At 42.4% G+C, this 25,844-nt stretch overlaps 2 protein-coding genes across 4 annotated transcripts; one reads left to right on the top strand and one right to left on the bottom strand.

The window, feature by feature from the left end:
• Positions 1-104: 104 nt before the first annotated feature.
• KLB (klotho beta) lies at positions 105-18,094 on the top strand. The gene is made up of 5 exons (XM_009949795.2): positions 105-842; positions 8,756-9,263; positions 13,007-13,275; positions 14,842-15,985; positions 17,733-18,094. The coding sequence occupies exons 1-5, from the start codon at positions 105-107 to the stop codon at positions 18,092-18,094; spliced, it is 3,021 nt and encodes a 1,006-aa protein (XP_009948097.2).
• Positions 18,095-20,944: 2,850 nt separating this feature from the next.
• On the bottom strand, positions 20,945-25,790 carry RPL9 (ribosomal protein L9). 3 transcript variants are annotated; one of them, XM_086464047.1, is made up of 8 exons: positions 25,763-25,790; positions 25,286-25,332; positions 25,088-25,203; positions 24,132-24,227; positions 23,681-23,813; positions 22,167-22,247; positions 21,557-21,675; positions 20,945-21,071 (listed from the first exon to the last, which is right to left on the bottom strand). In XM_086464047.1, exons 2-7 carry the CDS (start codon positions 25,329-25,331, stop codon positions 21,569-21,571), a joined length of 579 nt encoding a protein of 192 aa, XP_086320173.1. In that variant the 5' UTR covers position 25,332; positions 25,763-25,790; the 3' UTR covers positions 20,945-21,071; positions 21,557-21,568. The 3 variants fall into 3 exon arrangements, with proteins under 3 accessions (XP_086320173.1, XP_086320172.1, XP_086320174.1); XM_086464046.1 differs by having other exon boundaries at positions 20,945-21,055; XM_086464048.1 differs by lacking the exon at positions 20,945-21,071 and adding an exon at positions 21,175-21,337.
• Between the last annotated feature and the right edge of the window lie 54 nt (positions 25,791-25,844).

The following is a 25,844-nucleotide window of genomic DNA, read 5'->3' as shown; positions in this document are numbered from 1 at the left end:
AATGAAGACGGTCTGCACAGCAGGGACTCCAGTGAATGAATGGATTTTTTTCAGTGTCAGTGCAAGAAATCTGACTTTTAACACTGGCACTGTAAAGCAGCACAATGTGTGGCCGACAACTGGAGAAATTTGTTGCCTTTTGGACATTTGTTTTCATAAAGATGGTTACCGGGCTTGCTGGAGAGGGAAGATCTGTGTGGAAAAAGGACCCCCACTTCAGCCCTGTGAGTGAAACACAGATGTTTTTGTATGACACTTTCCCCAAAGAGTTTCTCTGGGGTGTAGGGACAGGGGCTTTCCAGGTGGAAGGCAGCTGGAGAAAGGACGGGAAGGGCTCTTCCATCTGGGACCACTTCATCCACTCGGACTTCAGGGATGCTGACAGCACAGATGCCTCCAGTGACAGTTACACCTTGTTGGACAAGGATTTGTCTGCTCTGGATTTTTTGGGAGTTACTTTTTACCAGTTTTCAATTTCATGGTCAAGGCTTTTTCCCACTGGAGTTGTAGCAGCTCCCAATGAAAAAGGACTCCAGTATTATAATACCCTTATTGACTCTCTACTCTACAGAAATATTGACCCCGTGGTTACGCTGTACCACTGGGACCTGCCCTTGATGCTGCAAGAAAAATATGGGGGATGGAAAAACGAATCAGTAATTGATATCTTCAATGACTATGCCATCTTTTGCTTCCAGACCTTTGGGGATCGTGTTAAGTATTGGATTACAATCCACAATCCGTATTTAGTTGCTTGGCATGGGTATGGCACAGGTATTCATGCTCCTGGAGAGAGAGGAAAAATAACAACCGTCTACTCTGTAGGACACAATTTGATCAAGGTACAGTATAGTAAGATTTTACAAACTGATCTTGCACCACCATGAGAAATGATGGGAGGAATCAGTCATGTAATCAATGTTTAAAAAAAAATCAAGGAATGGGAAAACACCAAGAAATAACCCTCAGCTAAGGCAGTCTTTTTTTTATCCTCATGCTGATTTTACTGGTTTTGTCACAACAGCTGACTCAGTAATTACTTTTTTTTAAGTACTTGTTTATTATTTTATTTAAATTAGGTTTTGCCTACAAAATCTGGCTATTAAAGAGCACAATTTTCCTTCCTTATTCTTTCCACTTAGTTAAACACCCTGACATGACCATTCATTTGGCTACACTGAAATGACTGTTCTATTAGTTTAAAATGAAATTTATTTGCATTTGCATATTGGATCAATTCTACTCGCAATGGGGTATATACACATAAACATGATTAGTTCTAGCTTAGTCAGATCGTATTGCAAAATGATTATTGCTAAACTAGCAAAAGTCAGCAGTTCTTGAGTTTGGAAGGAAACAAATGTCCTCTTCAGTATCTGAGAGTTTCAAACTTACATTATTTCCATGATGTTTTCAGCATTTTAATTTTTATGTCAATCTTATTTATCAGCTGTCTTCTACAGCTTTACACATCCAAAAGGATTGATGCCATGATCAATAGCTTCAACAGCTGCAGTACTGGGTCCTAAGTTCATGGTATTCTTTTTTTCAGAAGGGCAAAAAGAAAAGTCTGAAGTGGGTTATATTTTTTAAGGAAAAAGTGCAAACATTCTTGGTATATCCTCTGATAGATTATTAATTTCATTTTACAGAGTAGCTAGTTCCTATGCATAGGAGATTATTTTCTCTTGCTAGAATTTAGAACAATTTGCAACAACAGCAGTTTAAGATAAAATTAACAATATCGATAAAGCATTTTTTTCATCTGTAGTGCTCAAGGTCCTTTACAGAGCAGGTCACTATCCTGTCTCTGTTTGATAGAGCAGCTAGTATAATTCCCCCTACTCAAACTATTTCTAGCTGTCACAAAGAGAATTTTTCTACTTAAATGTAATTAACAAATAAATCTGAATATATTTGTCCTACAGAAAGAAGGAAGCTTGTGGGGAAAAATTAATTGCCAGAGTAGTTAAAAATATTCTGCAACTGACCATTTCTCTTGTGTTTGCTTCTGGGCATGAACCTGCAGCACCTCCTTTTTGAGAAAGTTCACAATGCAGTCAATAGAAGTTTTACACATAGAAAAGTCATCAAGCATCCTGGGTCACTAAGTAGTTTCAGACTTAGCACAAGAATGATTTAGCCGTAGAGATTTGTGACGCATCTCAAAGAGAACTGATGCTCAATCATTCTCTTTATTTTCAAGTGCTATATAAAATATATTGGATGTAATACATGTAAAAGACAGAACGTAAGTTTGTAGCATTTCTTGCCTTCATTTCTGAGTGACACCATCAAATCTGGGGTACCAACTAGGCAGTCTTTGCGTCTTCCCACTCTGTAAAATCCGCATAAGCAGCACACGGCACATAAGGAACAACGCCACTGCTGAAGAATCAATTAGGTGTTCCAGGAGGCCAAGTACAGCTAGGTCTGATATACAAGTTACTAACCTAAGTTGCTTTGTCAATATTATTTAAATCTCAGACTTGATCTGATAGGTGGTTCTAGTTTTAAAGTCTGTGAATCTGAATATAAAATAAATCATTTCAAAGGAGTTAATGAGACTTTCAGCAACACACACTCCATTAACTAGTACTTTATTATTGTTGGGAAGAAATGTTTATGTTGTATCTTTCTTACAGTCCCGTGAACATTACGTAATATATTAGCAGTTCTCTGCTGTGGCACTGTAAAGTTTCTGAAGATTTTAGGTCTTTATGAAGAATCTCAAATTTGTAGTAATGTGTATGAGGAACTGGAGTTTGATATTTGGGGTTGGAGGTGGAATGGAGTCAACTCTTATATATATAAAAAACCATTTTTTCTTAATAAAATGTAATTAAAGCCAGCCATTCCAGGTGGTATTATATGTTTCAAGCCAACTAGCCAGAATCTTTTTCAAAGATTTTTTGTGGGGATCTAAATGTTCAGATTTTTTAGAATTGTTGACAATACCATATTAATATAATGTATTGATGCACAATCAAGATTCATGTGTTGTGAAATGTTTCTCGTTTGAGAGGCAGGAAACGTTATAAGAATCTCTCATGGCCTTTTACTTCAGGACTGGTATATACAAATCTGTTTCTCAGACATTGTCTCATGGCTACCTTCTGATTTACCACTGCAAACCAAAAATGTCCTCCCAAAAATAAAAGACCGACAAAAATGTCAGGTTTTTGCAGTGTGAGGCAAAGCCTGTCAAAGCTGTTGAAAAGATTCCCATTTATGGTAGCGGCTTTAGGAAGAGCCACATTCTTGTCCATGTCAAGGCTTCATTTTTGAACAGGCTGTTGAAAGACAATATTCTCCATGCCGCCCTGTGTACATTATCAGGTCCACCCATTAAATATGCTGAGCAGGAAAAACAGGTCTGTAATGCTTAAAAGAAACTAATCTGGCCACCACTGTGTTACATAGCAAATTGCTGAATAATCTTTCTCAAGCCTTTTTGTAGTACTTTTGGATAAACTAAATGAGGCGCTCTCATGAGTCCTGCTTTTAGTTTCATTTACGAGTGCACAGTTGCAGTTGCAGTGTTGTGAGAACTCATAACCATTTATATAAAGGAGTGGTTTTATGTGATATATCAATCATAAACTGAAGCTAAGTTTCATAGATTCACAAAAACAATATAACAAACCATAAACCTCTGCTTTTTTGGACTTTGGATTATTTTATTGTAATAACAGTTTGAAAGTTGCTGAAGATTTTTGTGTCTCTAGAAGAGGGCTGAAGAAATTTCCCTTTTAATTTTAAACCATCAACTTTAGTAGACTACAGAAATTCAACATCTTAAAACTCAAATAATTGGCTGGCATAAGGAAAAAGTCCATGCATTTTAGAACTAATTAAAAAATTACCTGCTTCTGTGAATGAATTCAGGTAGGTAATTAAATAGATATTAAGGCTTTTCAACAAAAGTAGGACTGGTCTGTCTCCATCAAACCCCAGAGCCTGATGGTGTTGGCTAGCACAAGGCATTACAGATGCTGTCTCACCTACTACCTGAGCTTTCCTTCAGTGCCTTGCATCCTTTTAGGACAATGCCACAGATACATCTACTTAAGAGACAGTCCGGCCTTTTACATGGGTCTTGCTATTCAAGACCCGTAAAGAGGGCTAGTGAACACAGAAGCACAACTTCTATAACTGCAGAACAGTACTTCACTTCTGCAAAAGCAGATTAATTAATGATATTTAACTTGCTGTGCGACATTTGAAAGACACATCAACGAAGACACAAAAAGTATGAGCTTGCTGCTGAGGCAGCTGTCATAGTGAGGCAGAGAAGAAAAAAACTTCACACAGAAAAATTAGATGCATTTCTTCAATTTAACAGTAAATAAATCTGACAAGAAGCAAGGAAATATAAAGCAGATGAATCATTGTGGCTGGAACTAAATGAGATATATACCTGATATATTACTACCATTTTCTCTGTATCTAGTTATGTTCTTTTATACTTAGATTGAGGTTTGTAAAGACCACAAACTGCAGACCAAGCTGTGTTCTTTTCATCCTCTCCATCAATGTCCTCCAGGCAGTTCTGCCTTTGCTACATAACAGGCAGAAAGGGGCTTTTTTATTTTTTTTATCATTCACACTGCTTTTCATTGGGCAGGAAAGAGCAGGAGAAAACTGTCAGAATAAGATCTCCATACAAATTTTCTTAATGGACACACCTTCATATCACACACTGGGAAAAGGCAATAAATTCCCTTTCAAACGTGGTGTCTCCATATAGATCATCACAGCTCAGGTTCATCTCTGTGCCCAGCTGTGTTACTCCCAGCTCTTTAGTAGCTCTCACTGTGCCAGGATCTCTTTGTGGACACTGCTGTCTTTGGGATCTTTGGATGAGCATGTCCCAGAGAAGTCCCATGATTTATTCTCCTTAAAACCAAATTTCTACTGAATGAATGGAGAATAATTCTTATCTTGACATCTGAGAAGACACTTTCTTCCCTTCCTCCAAAGGGCCTCCTTTCCTCAAGATCTGGAAAGATGAAGCTCCACCAGTGCCCATATTTCTTACAGGAGGAGGGAAATCTGTCTCCATCAAGTACGGCTCTAGGATGGACAGCAGAACTGTCTGTGCTTGTAAATGTCTTTGCTGGAAGACTTTTCAGACAGTAGAAGCCATCAGTGATGATGTAAAATTCAGCACTGATTCACAGCTTTTTTTTATGATTTGTTATTTTCAGGTTAGCTTTCTTACACTTGTTGGAAATCATCAGGAAAAACACAATCCAAATGCGAGACAGTTAGCATACAACAAATTTGGTAGGTAAAGCCTCAGTCCTTCAAACCACCCTTAGAAACTTAGCTGCCTACATCTCAAGAGCCCTTTTTTCCTTCACAAGGATTGAGCTTTAGAGTCAGTTTGCAAAATAAGGGCTTTAGCTCTACTGACTACAGCCCAAAAGGGCCTTGAACTGAAACATACTCACCAAATAAGCCACGCACACCTGCCCTTCTTCTAAAGTGATGTTTAACACCATCATCATCAGACCCTGTATTCTAGCTCTTCATGGTTTAAAAAACAATTAAACACAAAGCCAGAATAATTTTATTAGCATTTTTTAAATTCTAGTTTTCCTAAAAGTTCTTGCTTTTCAGCACACTAAAATAACTCCATATACTCCTGACATGGTTTTGTGTGCTTATTGCTGAGACATTCAAGGAAAATTGCTTGACTTCAACTTATCTTAAGAATTTGAAAGTATTGGTCTTTCAATAGCAAACTCTTTGCATATGTACATGATAAATTACAGGGTCAGAGTTTGAAGGAGTACGAGAATATTTTAAGAAGACAGAAGAACAATATTGTTGTCTTGATTTTATTAAATTGACTTACCTAGCCTTTTTACAGGGTTAATACTACCTGATTTAGCACTCTGTGAGTTTGAAGTTTATGGAATAATTTCTGTACTAATACCAGGAAAATATGCTGAAATTAATGTGTCCTATGTATCTAGAATAAATACACGATATTGATCCTGCTTTCATTGTGTACTTAGCCTTGACATTTGTCCTTGATCTAACAAGGAAAGTGAAAGATTAGGGCTTAAACTCTAACTGAAAAAGCAATTAGTCAAGATTTACTCAAAATAGCCAAACTGATGTATGATACAGCTTTAAATTCATGTTTGTTTCATATGTGGTCTTACAGAACAAATGGTATTAATCAGTTGGTTTCATCGACAATAGTTTGCACTTAGTGAACACCTTCCATCTGAGAATGTTAAGCTGCTTTACAGATAGTTAACAACTCAAAACAGAATAATAGGCAAGTAAATGCCATCATCTCTACTACCTGTGTAAAAACCCTCACTATAGACAAGTGTCTTTTTTTTTTTTTTCAATACAGTTAACCTTCAGCGAGACACCAGTGACCCGTGTGAATTTGTGTGTGGGGATCCTGTCTTGACTTATATCAGATGTACTTGTTTGTACTTGAGGTCTGCTCCTGTAGAATTATACCTCTGCCTGTATTCTCTACTGTAGACAATATTTTTAATAGTAACTTTACTTTCTTCTAATCAAGCTCTTGAAGGTGCATATGGTTGCAATGAGTTGTCCCCGATTGTCTTTTCCCTGTCAATATTGCGTTCCAATTGGTTGGGTTTTGGCAAAGCCATCTTTCTCCACTTCACCTAGAAATGTGTGATTGTTAAGATTTACCTGGTGCTGCTGTCATGCTACTTGGCACTGTGCGTAATACAGATGACTTCAGCAGGGTTTTTCTTGTTGAGCCAACACAACCATATACTTTTCCTTAAACAGTGGTGTTAGTAGCCTGTGTCTGGGAAGCAAAAAATATACTAACCAGGTGAGAAGTCACTACAGGCAGAGAACAAAGCAAGGCTGGCCCCAGCACCCCCACCGGGCCAGACCTTTGGGAGAGGAGAGGGAGGGTAAGTGAGGAGACGGCACTGGCCACTCACATTTTCTGATAAGACTTGTAAGAAATCCATATTATAATATTTTAACCGAATCTTGCAGTTTGCCTCATGAGCACAATTTTGCTGACTTCCCTTTTCAGCTACAGAACCTGCATTTCAAAGGTTAATGTTGCTTTATCAGTATTTTCAAAGCCAGGCCTTGAACAAATGTTACGAGCATGACCTTAGAAACCATAAACAACTGATACACAAAATTTCACAAACTGTAATTCTTTGGTACTCCCTAGCTTAGCCAAATATCTACCTGACATCAGGTCTTTTGGTTTTTTTTTAAACTGTCAAGGCTGTGTGTTTCTAGATAAATTAGCTGAAATTATTGTCAAAGGTAAGCAATGCTGTTTGGCTTGGTAATGATGTCAGTCTAACTCTGCATGTTTCACAATGCTTCTCAATGTTTTTTCTGGGTGCAGTTATTTTCTTTCCAGTTTAAGAGTATAGAGCCCCATGTCAGGAATAATGTAAACCCTGAGGTACTTGACAACACCTCAGCTGGGAGAGGTCAGCTCCCCTCCCCTGTGTCAGATCCTCTGACGCGATTCACGCCGTGATCCAGAATCACCCTTCTCTAACACCCTAGCTCTCCTCTTTTCCTATGGGACTCTGACAGTGCTAGTGGTTCATCAGTCTCCCATATACTCCTTTTTTTTGTGTAAATTTTGACTGCTGTGTTTGCTTATTTAAGTCATTCACAACATGACATTTGAAGGTAATTCTGGTGCGTAACAATGTTAAGCTTTCTAAAACGTGACGATAATCAGAAAAATGGACTTAAGATGTGATACAAGGTACGCTTTCATTGTCACTAACACAAAGAGCAAAGCTTCTGTCTGTCCTAGGACAGTCAATATTTGGCCAATTATGAGTACTAAAACACACCACACCCAATAGATCTTATGAGATACTGCTGCCAAATTTCCTTTTAAAACCAAGGTGTTGTTGCTCTCTACTTAAAAATTAATAAGCTTCATTCTGTGCTGTTGCATGTACTGTTAGAAAAATTAGTATTATATCAACTTCAAAGAAGAAATTAACTAAAATCCTGTATCAAAATTCTTACACAGAACTGTCAAACTTGATATTTGGGTTCAAACTTTGCAGCTGGGTCCTTTCTCCAAGTTTTTACATTTAGAGACTGTGCAAATGTCAATAGTTGAACACTTACTCATGTGATTAGACCAAACTAAAACAAATGGAAGTGTATCACAAGAAAAGGAATGGGAGGCTGGACATGGTTTGATCAGAGTAAATCCAGGTAACCCCCATAGCACAGAGCAGTTAATAGCACAGAGCCAACACTGACAAGGGAAACATCATTTGAGATGCATGATTTATGGAACAATTGTAAAGATGGTTTAAAATTTTAACCATACCAGGAATCACTGCTTGACAAAGGAAGACCTAGATGGGACTGTCTAGATCACAGAGTTCAAATCCCACCATTAACAGCTGTTTAGTCCCGAAGTGTCCATGTAACAGCTGTTCACATCCCTGCTGGGACCTCTTGTGAAATTTAGACCTATGTTAAAAGGCAAAAAGCCACAGCCCTAATGTGTCATAGGAACAGTGCACATGAGATACACAGCATTACCATCATCTTGAGGCACCTTGCAGTATAACAGCAATTGCCCATTACAACTGTGCAGGGTAAGTAGCGTGCCTTAAGTTTCTTAGTATTTCCATAGAAGTCTGCAGTGAATCAGATGCAGCTACCTGCCTGTCTAGCTGCCGACGCACCCAGAGATTTGTTAGAGAATTACAATTTAATGCTATTTTTCTCTCATCAGGCTCATGCAAAAGTTTGGCATAACTACAAAAAACGCTTTCAACCATACCAGAAGGGGATGATGTCCATAGTATTGGGATCCCACTGGATTGAACCTAACAAATCAGAAGATGCTTTGGACATTTCTAAATGTCAGCAGTCTATGGAGAGAGTACTCGGATGGTTTGCTAAACCCATCCATGGGGACGGCGATTATCCAGAAGAACTGAAAAATGAATTCTCGTTTTTGCCACGCTTCACTGAGGATGAGAAAAACTACATAAAGGGAACAGCTGACTTCTTTGCATTTTCCTTTGGTCCTAATAACTTTAAACCTCCAAACACTCTACCAAAAATGGGACAAAATTTGTCACTCAATTTGAGGGAAGTACTGAACTGGATTAAACTGGAATACAACAGTCCTCGAATCTTGATTGCAGAGAATGGCTGGTTCACTGACAGTCATGTGAAAACAGATGACACCACAGCCATCTACATGATGAAAAACTTCATTAATAAGGTTTTACAAGGTTTGTACACAAGTTAGTTGTTGAACTTTCGGAGAGCTTTTTAAGATCATTTGATATTTACCTCTGTAATGATTTAATAGTTTTTTAAGAGAGATAATGGCAACTAAGTTAATTATTAATTATTTATATTGCATGAGTACGTCATGGATCAAGATCTCCTGGTGCTAGGTGTTGTACAAACACAGGAAAAAAAACATAGTCTCTGTCCCAGAAAGCTAAAGTCCAACATCTATGTTTGGTTTTAAAACTAAGTGAGTGCTAAACAGAAATGAATGAAAAACAATCTATTGGATAGCGCTTTTCACTGCTGGCAGCCCAACTGTAAAACCTTTTTGCATATCTTGACAGCAGGAAAACAAGACAGTGACTACAGACTGTATTGCCATTCTGGGGTCCTACTCCAGCATAAAATGCACGAAGGAAATCAGAAGGAGAAAGGCAATCATCCTTTGGGATTATTACACACCAAACAGAGAGAATATTTTTTAAAGACACACTTCTAATTTTGGTATTTGCCCTTCCTAAAGCCAATGTACAGGGGTGCTCTCTGAAGGCAAAAGATTTAATTTTGTATGAAATATAAACGCTGTTAGCACCTAAAGCCTCTGCAAAACCAGTATCTCTTCTCCCCCTCACCCACTTTGTAGGTTTGGCGCTGGGGGAGGGACAGCTGCTGGTCCTGAGAGCCATCCTCCCAGCAGGCTGCCCCGCTGCTGATGCCACACTGCAGTGAAGGGACAGCCCAGACCCCTTTACAAAAACCTTTCTTATCCTCAAAAGGGGAAAACACAAGTAATCATTTACTCTGACACCAAGTCAGGAAGTACTGTATCACCAACAGATGTAATTAAACTCCAAATGAAGATCATCCAGATATATTTAAAGTTGGTTCAAATTGTAAACTTCACATAGCGCAACTGTGCGATATGTCCTGCCTTTTCCAGATTTTGAGGAGGTTACATTCCAGTATTTGGTTTATGATATTTTAAATACTGCAGTGACAGAGCAGGAAGGTCTAGATGCAGGCCTGGATTTGGAGGTGTGGAACAGGTAGATTTCTGGACACATACGTAAGAAAATCCATAGCATGATCTCTTTTTGAATCCTCTACAGCAGACCTGGCTGTAATAACCATCCATGGATTCATGCTTCTGAAATACTTGGTCAATGTTCAACCAATAACTACTTCTCAAGAATTGTCATCTGCATCTTTATGTATGCAGATACTTCAACCTCTGCCTCAAAATACAGGATTATCTCTAATCCATTTTTTGTGAAGTAAACTCTAATTTGTCTGATCAGGAATAATATTTGGAACATATTTTCACATTTTTACTTTCAGAGAAGTCAGGTATAAATTTGCTGTTTGCAGCAAAATCAATTAGATCGTGTAACCTCAAAACATCGTTTATATAGGCCAAATTGTAACAGGATAGTGGCTGTTAGGATAGCACGTAACAGGCTATAAGGAGCTGTACTGTTGTGTGTATGCTCAGGGAGCGGAAACTTCTCACTCTATGTCTGTAACTCATGGCACTGAGAGTCATGAAAATATGTGATGTTTGGTGATGTTATCATCACCATTGCAATGAGCTGGCCTCAATTATGATACAAGGATGCAATTGAAACTACAGCTTCTTAGTGGCGTGCATACGCCTGTCAATCCTGAAACTAGTACTTCTGCACAAGGTCTCCAAGGCTCCACCTATAGCAGACACAGAAATGCCTTGAGATCTCCTGTGGATGACACCTCTGGTGACACAGGGAGCTTCATTAACTTCTGACCTCTTCTACCTTCAGCCCCCTGTTCCTGCTCCCAGCCATCCCCTTGTTTTTTAGGAGAATTTTCTCATCCCCGCTCTAAAGTTCAGTAAGGATCCTGACTTCTGTTTCTGCCCTCTCCTTTCACTGTCACTGCAGACAATGCTACAAGCATACTCTCATGCTGATCCACAGGATCTCTACCTGTAACCCACCTAACTATTAATTCTTCTTACTGCAAAATATACATAAACCAGTGCTTTTTCCCCTTACGCATTTAAACAGCCAAAAATTCTCATCTAGACATGCACCATCTTGGGTACATGTCTAGATAAGTACCTTTTGGTCTGACAATTTAACTTAGCCTCCATCCACTCGGTATGCTTCTAGAAAAAAATATTTTTTCTCAGCTGTCACTTGTGCTGTCCCTATATGTCTACTTCCTTTTGTTCAGCTGTCCTCACTGCAGGCAAGTACCCATCTTTACTCGCAAGGCTCATCTGGCCTGTCTCTGTATCCTCTACACCATTCTCTACTCTGCATTTTGCAATCGATTTTTTTCAGACATTTTTGTACTTTCTCCCATGGTTTCCCTAATATTTAGAAGTTGCTTTTCTTGAAAATACATGTCATTGTATTGCTTTGTTATATTCCCTCATCTTCTTACCAGTATTCTGGCCTTGTCTATCAGCTTCTCATATATTTACATTGCAAACTCCCCGGCTGATTTCTTCATCCACTGGCTGGTAAAATATCATGCTGGTCTATGACAGTGCTGCTGGGTGCCTTGCCTTGTTACTCTGCTGCATGAATACAAGTCCTGTACAAAACTGCCTCCTGTTGAAGTTGCAGCACAGTGTGACTTAAGGCCAAGAAGCTCAGTGGAAATACAAAACTATGCAAAGCGAAATGTTCTGAGAAAGTAAGGCAAAGCAATAGTTGGGTTGAGAATAGAGCTTTAAATCAGAATAATTCATCTTTATTCCTTGGCTTACTCTCAGTGGAGTACAGGTAAAATACGGTTGCCCTGTCTGTGACAAAATCCTCAGTAATGCCACTTGGTCACTGCTTTGCCCTTGATATTCCAGCCCTTACAAGATTAACGTGAGGAATTATGCTGTGTTATTTCCTAGCTTAAAGCTGGTGACAGGCAGCTAACATGACTGAGCATGGAGTTTGGGCTATTCCTTCTAGGCTGCGAGATACTGTAAGTGGGTAATGAAGGTTTTTGTTAGTTGGTGTCCAGCGAGAAGCTGCTTTGGAAGTTCCGCTGCCCTTCCTGGTGAATTGGATTCCACATCACAAAGCAGTCATTTTGTCACCTTTCTCATACATTATATGTAAAAGATTATGTGCATACTCCTTTACAAGGTGGAGGAACTTTAAGATTGCCTGAAGAAACATGCACGTACTGCACCCATTCGGTGAATAAATCAAGCACGTCAGTCTCTGGGTTGATCAGCCCAGCTTCTCCTAAAGTCATTGCGTGTCCCATACCAACACATTTAATTTTTCAATTTAGAAGCTGAATAGACATTCCTGAATGTTGGAGCTTGCAGAGTTCTTTCAAATAAAGGTAGAGGTTTAGCTTCATGACAAGTGCAAAGTCACAAACTAGATCAGCTATTGCACCCTTAATTTTTAGTCATGATTCTCTAATTTTATTGGTATATATTACTTGCAAATCATCAAATGCAACTTAACATCTGGATGTGGCATAATAACTCATGTTTGCTCAGAGCAGAAATAAAGCATCCTGCAGTTACTTAATTTCTTAAGGAACTAGTGATGTGCATATTTTTCTAATTAATGAAGACTAAGATATATAATGTCTGTCAGTTTTGCAATGAATTACAATGGGCCAATAACCCTACAAGAGTTGAGAAAACTCTCAAGACTTTTCAAAGTGAACAGAGCTCTCTCATAAACACCCCTGATATATGTTAGAGTAAGACTCATGGATGTTACTTTCTCTTACACAGCTATTAAATACGACAACATAGATGTGTTCGGTTACACAGCCTGGTCACTCCTTGATGGCTTTGAATGGCAACATGCTTACAACATCAGGCGTGGATTATTTTATGTAGATTTCAAAAGCGAAAAAAAGGAAAGGATTCCCAAGTCATCTGCACTTTATTATAAACAAATCATACAAGAAAATGGCTTCTTCTCAGGAGAGTCTACCCCAAGCTTGCAAGCTCAGTTCTCCTGTGACTTCTCCTGGGGTATCACCGAGTCTGTTCTCAAGGTAAGTGTAAAATATTGGGAAGACCACTTGAGTCAGAGGGATCGACAACTTTATTTTGTGAATAAATGACTTTGTGCGGCACCTTGCATTCAGGAATCTCGATGCACACTGCAAACAGAGGTTAAGCCTAGCCATAACTGCATAGGTTCGATTTTACGTACTTTACAGGTTTTCGGGTGAGCTAGTCAAAGAGCACTGGGTGCTCCTGCAGCAGCAGACCCCGCTGCAGGAGCCTTTCCAAGGCTGGCCCTCCCTCACCTTCCTCTGCTTGCGTCTCCGTGTGGCAGATCAGATTGTGAGATATCAGACCAAGAAGTTGACCCAAACCAATTGTTCTGAGGCTATTTTTCAACCAGGGGAGTTTACCAGTTCAGTTGGCAGTGTGGCCATAGGGATGCCTACGACAGTGACAGCAAGAGTGGCACAGAGCAGGGACAAAGTGGTTATGCTGGTGGCAGCAGAGCTACCTGCAGGCTCAAAGTCTCATCTAAAGCTACTGAACAAGATGGAAAGATTCCTGGCTTGAGCCTGGCTCTAAGTGCCACTTAGACAAGTGGGTAACAAGCCATTCTGTAAAGAGACTTATACCACAGGCCAAGATAACCAGCATCAGCATGTACAGCTTTTACCCTCTGAGCTCACATTTGAAAACAGATCGTATCACTTTTTTTCCAAATTGGTTCCTACAATATCTGTTTCTGCTTTAAATTTGGTAGATAAGCTAACAGTATGTATGGCCAGTGTTGGCGTACTCTTTTTAAAAGTCATCCCATACAGAAGGATAGTCCTATGACCGACATTAGCCTCAAAAAATAGTAAAACTCCGGAATTTAACCTATTCACTGGCAACCATAGGAAATAAAGTAAAGCTTCTATATATTTTGTTAATCTATAGCATGGAAAAGTCTGCTTTCTTAAAAAAATCAGATTTAATCTAAATATTTTAAAATTCAGTCTATTGTATTCCAAATCCTACAAAAAGTATTTTCAAAAATCAGAACAGAAAAAAAACCCTTGTTAACTAGTAGGAGATAGTAAAGATATAACTCAAGGCTACAAGCTGTTTGTGTCAGATATTTGCATAGGCAGAAGGACTACCAGTAAGACCAGGGAACGCTATGACAGTTTCACAAGGTTGATCTCGGCAGCAGCGCCAGAATAAGCTGTGCCTGCCTTGTGTAACCCCTGATGCTTGTTCTTACCGCTCCGCTTTCCTGCCAGCTGCCTGAGAACTGCCGTTTGCATGACCACAGAGCGAACTTGACCAGGGAGATAGATCTGTGTGAAAATGCATGTTGTGTAGGCTGGTGGCAGGGCAAATGCCAGTGTGCAGCTGAAGAGCGCGCAATTTTAAGGTTTTCTGTAGATGAAGGAACAGGATGCGTAAGATGGCCACTAGCACAGGCAAAGCCCACATAGGTGAGTTCTTCCCCTCAGAGCACCTAAGCAGGACCTTCTGGCGCCCAGCACTAATCCTACAGCCAAACACAGGCAGCGATGCAGCCTACAAGCAGGCATTCCTTTAATTAAACCCCATTGTAACCTATCATTTTTAAATTTTCACAGGCAGAATCCATGGCTTCCTCACCACAGTTCTGTGATTCCAGCCTGTACCTCTGGAATGTCACAGGAGACGGGCTCCTGCACAAAGTTAAAGGGGTGAAGCTGAAAACCCGACCAGCGCAGTGCACCGATTTTGTCAGTATTAAAAAGCAACTTGACCTCCTGGAAAAAATGAAAGTCACCCATTACAGATTTGCACTTGACTGGTCACTAATTTTACCCAATGGAGATTTGTCAGTGGTCAACAGGCAAGTTCTTAGGTATTACAGGTGCGTGATCAGCGAAGTACTGAAACTCAATGTTCAATCCATGGTCACCTTATATTATCCAACTCACGCCTACCTGGGCCTGCCGGGTCCTCTGCTGCAGTCAGGAGGATGGCTGAACCCGTCTACTGCCTACGCTTTTCAAGACTACGCAGCTTTGTGTTTTCGGGAACTTGGTGATTTGGTTAAACTTTGGATTACAATAAACGAGCCGAACCGGCTGAGCGACATCTACAACAGGAGCGGCAATGATACCTATCGGGCAGCACACAATTTATTAATAGCACATGCCATGGCCTGGAGAATATACGATGAGCAGTACCGGTCCTTTCAGTATGGCAAAGTATCCCTGTCCCTGCATTCAGACTGGGCTGAGCCTGCCAACCCCTACTTTGAATCGCATTCAAAAGCTGCCAACAGGTTTCTTCAGTTTGAAATAGGCTGGTTTGCTGATCCCATATTTAAGACTGGGGACTATCCAGCTACTATGAGGGAATACATCGGCTTTAAAAACAGAAAAGGCCTCTCGTACTCTTTGCTGCCATCTTTCACAAGCGAGGAAAAGCAGCTCGTCAAAGGTGCAGCTGACTTTTACGCGCTGAATCATTTCACCACCAGATTTGTGATCCACGAACCTCAGAATGGGAGCCAGTATGAATCTGATCGTGACATTCAATTCCTGCAGGATATCACCTGCCTGAGCTCCCCTTCTCGTTTGGCAGTGGTGCCTTGGGGAGTGCGCAAAGTTCTCAGGTGGATCAAAAAAACCTATGGTGACATTGATGTTTACATCACAGCAAACGGAATAGATGACCAGTCCTTAGACAATGATGAACTTCGAAATTATTACTTGGGAAAATACGTACAAGAGGTTTTAAAAGGTGAGTATATGATAGGTTGAAATTCCCCAGAGCCATTTCTGTGGCACAGACCCAGGCATTCCTTAAGCAAGCACCTAAGATTTGCCCTAGACAGAGCAAGCACCTCTGGTTGAGACGCAGGAACTGGCCATCAGCATTCAGCCCCTTGAGGGGCCTGATTCTGCAGTCACGCTCAGGGCAGACACAACACAAAGCAATGGCATCAAGCCCCTCACGTGAAACACAGCCACGTCTGCTTCCAGCTTAACCCACGTGAGAAGCCATCTGGGCACGCATATTCAGAAGTTACAGGAGATGGCACATCAGACTAAGACCTCCCAAGAGACAATGGTCATTTCTACTCTACAAAGAAAGGTGGGAGCCTCCTTGCTTGCTGAGCTAGAGTCACTGGACAGGAAAGCACAAGCAAGTCCAAGGAGACCTGGAGGGACACACAGAAGAAATACAGCAAGTCACCAGATTTTTAAGGAGCTGCTGTTGAAGGGAGAGTCAAACTCTAGTTCCTGTTCCACTACTTGCTTTCTCCTGGGCACCTACGGAAATCTAATTCGTCACTTGAGAGAAAAATTAGTAACAATTGTGGAAGTAGAGGACAAAAATGTTCAAGGCAATGATCTTCAGCAATAGCTAATTGTATGAGAAATGCTGCAGGGACCTCACCTCTCCCATCCCTCTTCCTCCAACCAAACGTTAAAAGGAAAGCAGTGAGCTGCAGGATACCAGAAAGGCCTCGATACCCGAACCATACAGCCAAAACGAGACGTACAATACAGCCCTGCACTCGCTATTCCCTATTGGCCAGCACTAGCAAGTTCCCTGACTGGGACATGGGGTGTCTAAAAGCTCTTCTGAGGCACCTGTCCCCAAACATAGTCTAACTACCCTAGTTTCTCCTCTCTAGGAGCTAGCTACGTAAAAAAATGAGACAGGTCTTATGGCTAAGCGCGGCTTCAGATTACTTTTAGACACCAACAGGAAACAGAGCATCCTTCCTCCAGTGCCCAGCTCTTGTCTCAATTACTATAGGAATAATGAGCATTTGCTGATTTATTTTCCATGCTAATTTCACATTGCAAACAAAAGAACAGTGAGTTATTAAAGGAAAAGGTTGTTTAAAGGGCACTTCATCATAGTATTCCCATTTTAATTGTCAGATAGCGTGACACTTTATAGTACTCACAGAAAGATCCCCCCAATTTACAATGTTCTTGCTCAGTCTGGGTCACATCCCCAACTATGCTCCCTACTTACACATGAATTGGTGTTTACTCACCAAGGGCTGCTATTTATGATTCTGTTAAAAGTATTTTCACCTGACTCTTGGGTGCAGCAGTGTAACACACAGTCATGCGTGCTTCGGGGCTGAGCAGCTGGGTTTGGAGCAGGGCAGGAATTTTTGGAAGCTCCTCTCAATGGCACAGGTGAGCAGTTGCTCCCCTTGAGTCCTCGCAGCTGAGTTCAGTTAAGAGCAGCATCTGGCTCTTCCCAGGAAAGCAAGCTCCCAGCTGGAACCCTGTTCAAATCCAGCTTTCACAGAGTAGGTCCAGAAAATTCAAAAATTATTAAATTCTTTTTAAAACAATGATGCATTCTTTCTACTTAATTAAGACAGCTGAGTACGATTAGAACTGGTAAGTGTAAGTAAATAATTTATGAGGCAATTACACTCTGAACTCATCACCAGGAAGTCTGCAGGTCATATAAGGTATTATTAACATTTGGGTTTGTTTGTTTTTTTCCCTCCCAGCATACTACATTGATAAAGTCAAGATTAAAGGCTACTACGCATTTAAGCTGACTGAAGAAAAAACTAAGCCCAGGTTTGGGTTCTTCACTTCGGATTCAAAAGGAAAGCCTTCAATAAAATTTTACAATAACCTGATAAGCAACAACGGCTTTCCTGCCGACCATTCAGCCTGCGGTCCCTCCAACCAAGAAAAGCAGTGCAGCTTCTGCTTGTTTGTTTCTCAGAAGAAGCCGTTCATATTCTTTGCCTGCTGCCTTTTCTCCACCCTTATCTTGCTTTTAACCATTATCGTTTTTCACAAAAGAAAAAGAAGAAAACGTTTTAAGGCAAAAAGCATCCAGTGCATCTGTGTTTCGTTTTAAAAAGGGGGCCCAAGCCCACTTTCAAGTGAGATCCATCGCTGTCTGCATTCTACAGAGGACAATGCAGATCAGACAACTGAAGTGTCTAGAAAAGCACTACATGAGTCACTCCAGTCATATGCACCAAGCATTTTGTTCGAAAACACAAAGCAATCGTATGCACAGGCAGACGAGCTATGACGACGTTTACTTCTGGCGAAATTGCTTCTACGTACAGTAGGTGGATAAAAGATAAATTCATCTATTTGAAAAAAAGAAAGAAGAACATTTTATGACTCTCCTGTGCCTTGGAATAACCTTTCAAACAGTTTGACTTGAAAAGAGATATTAAGCTGTGAGAACTGATATGGACTTTTCTATGAACCTCTGGCCCAAAGCGTCGTGTGATGTGTGTTCACGTTATCCATGTTGTTGAGCATGAAGCTGCAGTTGTTTGCGTTTACAAATAAAAGTGTTATTAAACCCCACAAACTTTCAACTAAGTACAACACCAAGAACGAAATGTCCTGGGCCAGCTTCTAGAGATACATCTAAAAGAACAAATCCAAATTAATGCCATTATCGACCAACATACCTGTATCTCATACATATTGGGTGAGGTAGAGATAAGTTGTTAACATTTGAAGCAAATGTAGCTGGACCCACAGGACACAAGTCAAAATAATAAACAATCACTGGTTTTCATTTCCAAACTGGGACAGCCGTAAAAATTTTTACTAGCAGAGAACATAAAAATAAATAGGAACTATTAATCCACTTAAGAGAGCGATGAATACAATTCTAAATTGCACTTTTTCACAGAAATAAATACATATTATCATCTTCTCTCTGCTCAAGTGCCTGTGCAAGCCACAAGCAGGATGAAACCAAGAGAGGAGTAAATTGCTACTGCTGCGTTAACAACAGCTGCCAACCCAGGCACAATGCTCTTAAAGGATAAACGAATCTGCTCTCTCATTTAAACTTTTCAGGGACCAAACCCAGAGGTTTCCCTTGGTCTGGTTTTGGTCATCTCAAAATGAGCATAACAGGTTTTTCCTGTGAACTGCACCACCATTTAAAATCCATGTCATCCAGCCTTTTCTGTCATTGCATCAGATCGCCACTGCCCAGGCAGGTACCATGCGCCTCTGCTAGAGGGGTAGAGAACCTGCTCTAGCAATGGAACGAAGGGCAGAAAGAGCCATCAGTTAAATTCCCACTGCCTTCCTCCACTCTACAACCTTCTCTTCCAGCAGCTAGTACCATTTTTCAAGACACAGTGCAACCCCCAAGCTGTTCCCACTAGAAGCCAGTTACCTCAGTCTTACAGTCCCCAAACCAGGGAGTCACACTTTAGCTGTACCCCAGCACCTCTGAAGAGATGAGGCATATAAACGTCCTTTTCCAGCTGCATCTGAACACACAAGATGGCACCAAACACAAGGTAAATGATAATGATAAAAGCATTATGGCCACTACCAGGCACTTTGTGAAAGTGCTGCTTTGAGAATACGGGCAATTGACCAGCCCCCAAAATCCCGATACTTGGTCCAACCTTGTCTCAGTTCATAAATGCACTAGGCAGCTTCTCCACTGTATTTCAAGTGTTTGTTGGTCAACATCACAGGTGGTCCATGAACTCAAAAGTTAAGTCCTAGTAAAACGAGGAGGGACTCCTGCCCATTTAACGCTATGGACTGTTCTACCAGCACAGCAGATGGCGCAGGTGCTGGAGGGGCCTGCGTCCTTCCACCACCCAAAGCCACTGAGTAGTTATCGCCCACAGCAACCACACCGCAGCGCCCTGCAGGGAATCTCCTCTTGAGTTCCGTGTGCCTTGTGGGTGCAGAGAACCGCAGAGCACCCCTCTAGCTGCAGTTTGAACAGCGCCAGGCCCCACCTCCCCAAGCGTTCAGCAGGCCATGTACCAAGTCCCCACCCGTGGGGCAGTGCCGCCGCTTTGCCAGGCTGCGACACCGCTACCGCACGCCCCTGCCAGACTCCCCAGACTGACGCAAGTGGGTGCTTTGGGCCATTTGGTGAATCCCTTAGGCATGCCTGAAGCTTTCCTCAGGATTAAGCTTCAGCCACTTGTTGCCAAGTATGCTTCTGCCTTATCCCAGTACTCCTGCAAATCTGTTTTCAAAGCTGAACGTTACCAAGTGACAACGTGGATTTTGCCACAGCACAGAAATAGCACAACATCCCCATCAGACATCGCTACATGGCAAGATAAGTAACCAGGAAAAAAACAGAGCTAAATCCCCAGGTGACACCAACCACTGTTGGTGAAGCCTAGCAATAAGCTCTGCCTGAACTCTGAGGCCAAGTCCTCAGTTTTCTGTATTGAGCAATATAGCTAAAGCAACCTATTTTCAGACTACTTCTTCCTACTCTGTATTTCATTTAAATGGTCTCATACATCTGGTTCTGCTATTCCAGTTTTGGTTTTAACCTACTCCAGATTCTGTCATCACAAGTCTGAAATCCCCTCCAGAAACTGTACACAGAAATTCAGTTTTCACAGTCTCAGGTTCTGAAATAACGTGTGGGAACACTAGTCTCCTTCCTGTGAGAACTATGCTTTTGCTACTTCTTAACACTATGACTGAAAACTACCACTTCATTGCTTTAAAGGCTGAGTCCACCCTCCATTGGCACAAGGTTTCCAAACCATCACACTTCACTCAGCCTGAATGTTCTCAGAGACCGGCAAAGCAACGTGAACGCAGAGCTGACATTATCTTGCATTACCCTGTGACGCTCTGCTTCTCCAAAAGCCAAAGATCTTGAACAGGTTCACCCAAACGCCATTTAGTTCGGGGGGGGGGGGGCCTGGGGAGGGTGGAAAAAAAAGAGGCCAAGATATGAAATAGGTTTTATTTTATTACACCTCTCGGTACTCAGGTTTTGTATCAGATTCTTCAAGCTGGTACTTGCTGGTATCATGTCTCATGGTTTGTTTCAGGATCCAGACAACTGCAGGTAAAAAGAGCTTTTATAAAGGTTTTAGCATTGCAAGTGTGAAATTGAAAGTTTGTAGACGTATGACAAGTTAATTCATCTGACAGTTGTAATGCAAGACAGACGTTAACAGCTCAAGGAATTTGCTTCATTTTATTCAGACAAGATTTTAAAGATGCCTCCAAACACAGCAGCTCACAACTGTTTAATAAGCAGATAACAAGCTGTTGCAGCCCTCAAGGAACTCAGAACAGCACTAAAAATCCTTTTTCAGTAGCTCGAGTGTCTGGTACCTGGCTGGTGATAAAAAATATTTTAGTTTATGAAACTCACTTTACCTGCATCCTCTGCCTCAAAATTTAAGCAACATTTGAGTTTTATGATACCTTTTACAAGCACAACGGCGTCCCCACTTAACCACAGCCTTGCTAAAGCAGATAAACCTTGTCAAGTCCCCAGATCCGAGTAACCACCTCTACACGGCAGACGGACGATCTGCATTAAGATGATACCAACCTATTAAGAGTTTCACTCATCTGCCTGCTGTACTGTTCCTTTCTCAGAGACATAGATACCATCCAAGAATTTCCTGATATCCTTGTTCTTGACTGTAGTGGCTTGCTGGATCAAGGCAGCTGCAGACAAAGCAAGACCATGAGCACAAAGCAAGAGGTCCACACCTTGCTTGTAGCCTTTGTTTACTCTCCAACATTTCAACTAACAAATGAGACTGTCACCTGGAGAAGAGAATTACCAGCTTGAAGCCCTGTCAGTTCTAACAAAAACAGAGTGCATTTCAGTGACCCCCTCTTGGCAACTCACGGCAGCGACAGTTTGTTACTGCACACTCATACAACCAAAAAGCCAAAAAGTTTTGTGCCAAAAAGGTCATCAATGCTGACTCAAAAAACCCCTTCTGTGGACTTGAAAAATAGCTTTAAGTTTAGGAAAAAAACGTAAGAAACTATGAAAAGCAATTACAGTGACTAGGGGAAAAAAATAAAATTGAGCTGTCATTTATGTCAGGGTTTGAGAAAAAAAGACAGATGGAGTTTGCTAAGCTGACATCTTCCAAAGATGAAAGCGGCTGTATCATTCTATCCACCCACGCATCTACTTCACAAACCTGAATTGGAGACCAATTCAATGTCGTTCCCTTCAAGGATCAGCTCATCTTTCTGGGCTTGAGATACTGCACAGGAAACACCTATAGAAAGGAAAACACAATATCTCCATCATTGGTGAAGGTGTTAAGCACACTAAAGAAACAGTAATCGCATCCTGTCCCGATTTACAGACCCAGAAGGCAGTATTCAAGGCAACGAGTAACTTCTATGACTCCATTAGGAGTCCCCCAAGTCCCTTCCAAGATCGTCCTCCCTCAGTTTCAGCACCCAAAGATGACAGCGAGTCAGGCTCTGGACTGAAAGCAACTAACTGATGACTCCCCTACTTGAACGCGACTGCGTTACAGCAGCCATCTCCAACACGGCTGCAAGAGGTGGCCAGCATGGCACCACCAGCTACATGGTGCCATTTTCTACGTTCTGACGTTCACTTGACACAAAACTGGAGTCACCCCAACCAAAAGTCAACAAAACCCCCTGCCCTGACATGTCAAGCACCACGTTTATACCAGCAACACTGTGAATACGCACAAGGAATAAGCTCCAGGGCATTCAAGAGCCTAACAGGAAACTTCCACTCGCAATGAGAGCAGCCCAAGTTGGTGTTCACAGTTGGATCTATTTAGTCACTGGATGTTAGATTTTTAAGGCAGCACTTTACCATCTTTGAAGTAAATGTCAAAAAGATCAAATACAATAACCAAACTCACCCTTCACATCCCACTGTAAGTCAAAGTCAAAGCCACCGTTAAGTGTCTGCACTGCATCTACCAGGGGTCTGGGGCAAGCCTGGCGCTTTCACCTAAAGCCACCCCAAAACACCACAGCTCACACTAAACACTCTTACCCGTATCTTCTCCAGAACTGGAACTATCAAAAAACACAAACATGGAAAGTCTTCTCTACAGTCCTAAGGTAACTGTGTTTACGACACATTTTGTCTCCTCCTTCTGGAAGTTTAACAAGCTCCACCAAACGCTTGCTCTGCTATGAATCTTGCTAAAGCTCCCGAGGATGCAAGATTTTCTAAAATCAGCAACTAAGATCATCGTCTTGAAATCTGCTGTATGCGCCACGAGACAACCAGGAAATTCAAAATACAAGAACACTTCAAAGACCAAAACTATGGTGCGGTGTGGAACTACCTGAACATGCACAATGTTTAAAACAGAAGCACAAATCTAAAACCGACCACCTGTGCTTTACCAACTGTGAACGCTGTCCAGATCTCACTACCATGGAAGTAAATACCGGGCTCCCTGCGACTCATGTGTCAGTAACTAGCTTTAAACTAGTTATGAGCTACCTCTCGTTACTGGGAATGTAGATTCCAAACACGTCCCTAACTAGAAATCTAACCAGGGGCCAAGGTACCGTCAGATTATGTAAATTCAAGCAGGCGAACGCTGCTGCAGCAGCCATTCCCCATGTCCCGGGTCAGCAGCAGTACCCAAAGGAAGCAGCTTAGAAACCCCAGTCAGACCCAGTGACACCCAGCTCCAGACAGGCTCACCTGGCCTCATGCGCACCCTGCGGATGTACTTCTCTCCCAAGAAGTTTCGGATTTCCACAAGCGAGCCATTATCCTGTATGACGACGTTGATCGGGAAGTGAGCGTACACTGACCTCATCTTGTAACGAAACCCCTGGGACAAAGGACACCATCAGACACTGGAAGCGTAACAGGTCCAAAACGTCAGGCAGAAGCATTAAGCAGGAGAAACCTAAACCCAGGATACACTGAAAACAGTTTCTTGACAAGGGCAAGAGGCTGAGCCCAAGAGACATTCACCCTTCCTTCCCCCTGCAGAACTCATCTGGCAGCAGCTGCAAGCAACACAACAGTAAAAAGAAAGAGAGAAAGCTCCATCTTGGATGCTGAGAAAAGCTCTCGCTTAAGGAAAAGGCCGCCTGCTGTCGTAGCAGCAGTGACAGGAGTCACCCCATTCCAAACCAAAGCTTACCAGCGTGACACCCTTTATCATGTTCTGTACGTGGCTGCAAATCGTGCGAACCGTCGCCAGCTCCTTCCTGTTACCCCACCATTTGTCGACACGTAGCTGTGTTTAAAAAAATACATGAAACAAAGATTTCAGCTGCCCTTCTAAACCTAGAAATGAAACATTTTTCTGACAAACCAAGAGCAAGAAGTTCAGATGAACGACTTGAAAGCCCACCTAACAAAAGCACAAAGTGTTCTGCCTCTTTGACAGGCTGCTAAAGGCCTGCCCAGCTCAGGCCTTCGAAGCCCTAACCCCCTGACGTACGAGAAACATTTCTTTGCTTCACGTCTTGTTATTACCAAGCCATCAAAGAAGCTGAGACAGACAGCCTAACATCTTCAGCTGATTAAGACTATCAAATGCTAAACACATTGCTCCAAAGTCAGTCTCCTACACAGAAGCTACTGACTTTTAGATGAAACGCTGCGTGTCAGTCCAGTGTTTTAATGAAGCACTTGATGCTTGTGAAAAAGTAGCTGAAATCAGCCATTCTTCCTCAGTTTCTGTAGTTTTTAAGACAGTACAAAAATATCATGCATTTTTTTAGAAAACACCTGCTCTCCTGATATAATTTGCCAGTTCTAAAAACTAAACATACAAGATTTAGCTTCACCTAGCTAAAACGAGCCAGTTTATACAACACAGCACATAATCAATCCCCTTCCCCTACTACCTGACTAACTACAAAAGAAAATCAACCAGCAAACCCACTCCAACATATCACAGAACTTCAAGAATCCCACAGGTCCCGAGTAGGTCCCATGAGATCAGCCTTTTCCAGAAAAAACAGAAGTAGGCGAAAAATTAAGTAGCTTCTCTGTGGCTAAACATTTTGGTTCAACTACCGGCAAATTTTACAGGGAACTGCCGAGCTCCCCTCCCTCTCCAGGCAGAGAAGCGACCCCCGCAGCACTCACCTTCTTGTGCTTCTTCCCCAGGAGGGACAGCTCCACATTGATATGGTTAAAATCCCGTCGCAGGGTTCCTCTGGGGCCCTTCACAATGACTGTCCGGCCCTTCAGTGAAACGCTGACTGGAGAGCAAAGGCAGACGCCCGTTAACCGGCTCCGAGGCCCGCACCACAAACCGCCTCCCAGGCGCACCCGCGGACGTACCTTGCTCGGGGATGTCAACCGTCTGGTTGCTGAGAATGGTCTTCATTCTGCAAACGACAACCGGAAGCAGCTGCAGCCCCTCCAGGCCGGGCCCGCCTGCTGCGCCCTGCCCGCTCCTCCCTCGCAACGCGCGACTAGGGCGCGCGGCCCGGTGCCCCCACACCCCGCTCAGCCGCTGGGTTCCGCTCCCCGCGCCGATACATCCCGCCTAAGCCCCCGCGGAGCTCCGAGGAGCGGTGGCCTCAGCGCTTATCTCCGCGGCGGGGCCCAGCCCAGGCCCAGAGCCGCCGGGGGGGGAAAGGGGAAGGGGGGCCGGGGGAAGGCGACATCCCGGGGGCTTCCCTCCCGCAGGGCCCGGGACGGGGCGCGGCGGCCAGGCCCGGCGCCGCCCCGGGAGGCTGTCCGCGGCCGGGCGGGGCGCTCGGGGGGCTGCCCGCGGCGGATGGGCCCGGATGCCGGCGGCGGCCCGCGCCTTACCTCGCAACAGGCGGCTCGGAAAGGGAGAGCGTCTGACGTCATCGCGTACTTGTAGCCGCTCCGGCCCCTGGACGTCATCACG

Source organism: Leptosomus discolor, chromosome 4 (assembly GCF_034619465.1).
Source record: "Leptosomus discolor isolate bLepDis1 chromosome 4, bLepDis1.hap2, whole genome shotgun sequence".
Lineage (NCBI taxonomy): Eukaryota > Metazoa > Chordata > Aves > Leptosomiformes > Leptosomidae > Leptosomus > Leptosomus discolor.
This window is presented reverse-complemented; position numbering and strand designations above follow the sequence as displayed.

Bases quoted from the DNA above. Each gene is read 5' to 3' on its own strand.
- KLB (XM_009949795.2), top strand. From the start codon at position 105: ATGTGTGGCCGACAACTGGAGAAATTTGTTGCCTTTTGGACATTTGTT. The intron at 843-8,755 runs GTACAGTATAGT...TTCTCTCATCAG, and splicing joins TAGGACACAATTTGATCAAG to GCTCATGCAAAAGTTTGGCA. The intron at 9,264-13,006 runs GTTTGTACACAA...TCTCTTACACAG, and splicing joins CATTAATAAGGTTTTACAAG to CTATTAAATACGACAACATA.
- RPL9 (XM_086464047.1), bottom strand. From the start codon at position 25,331: ATGAAGACCATTCTCAGCAACCAGACGGTTGACATCCCCGAGCAAG. The intron at 24,228-25,087 runs GTGAGTGCTGCG...TTTTAAACACAG, and splicing joins TGGGGAAGAAGCACAAGAAG to CTACGTGTCGACAAATGGTG. The intron at 23,814-24,131 runs GTAAGCTTTGGT...CCTTTGTCCCAG, and splicing joins TGATAAAGGGTGTCACGCTG to GGGTTTCGTTACAAGATGAG.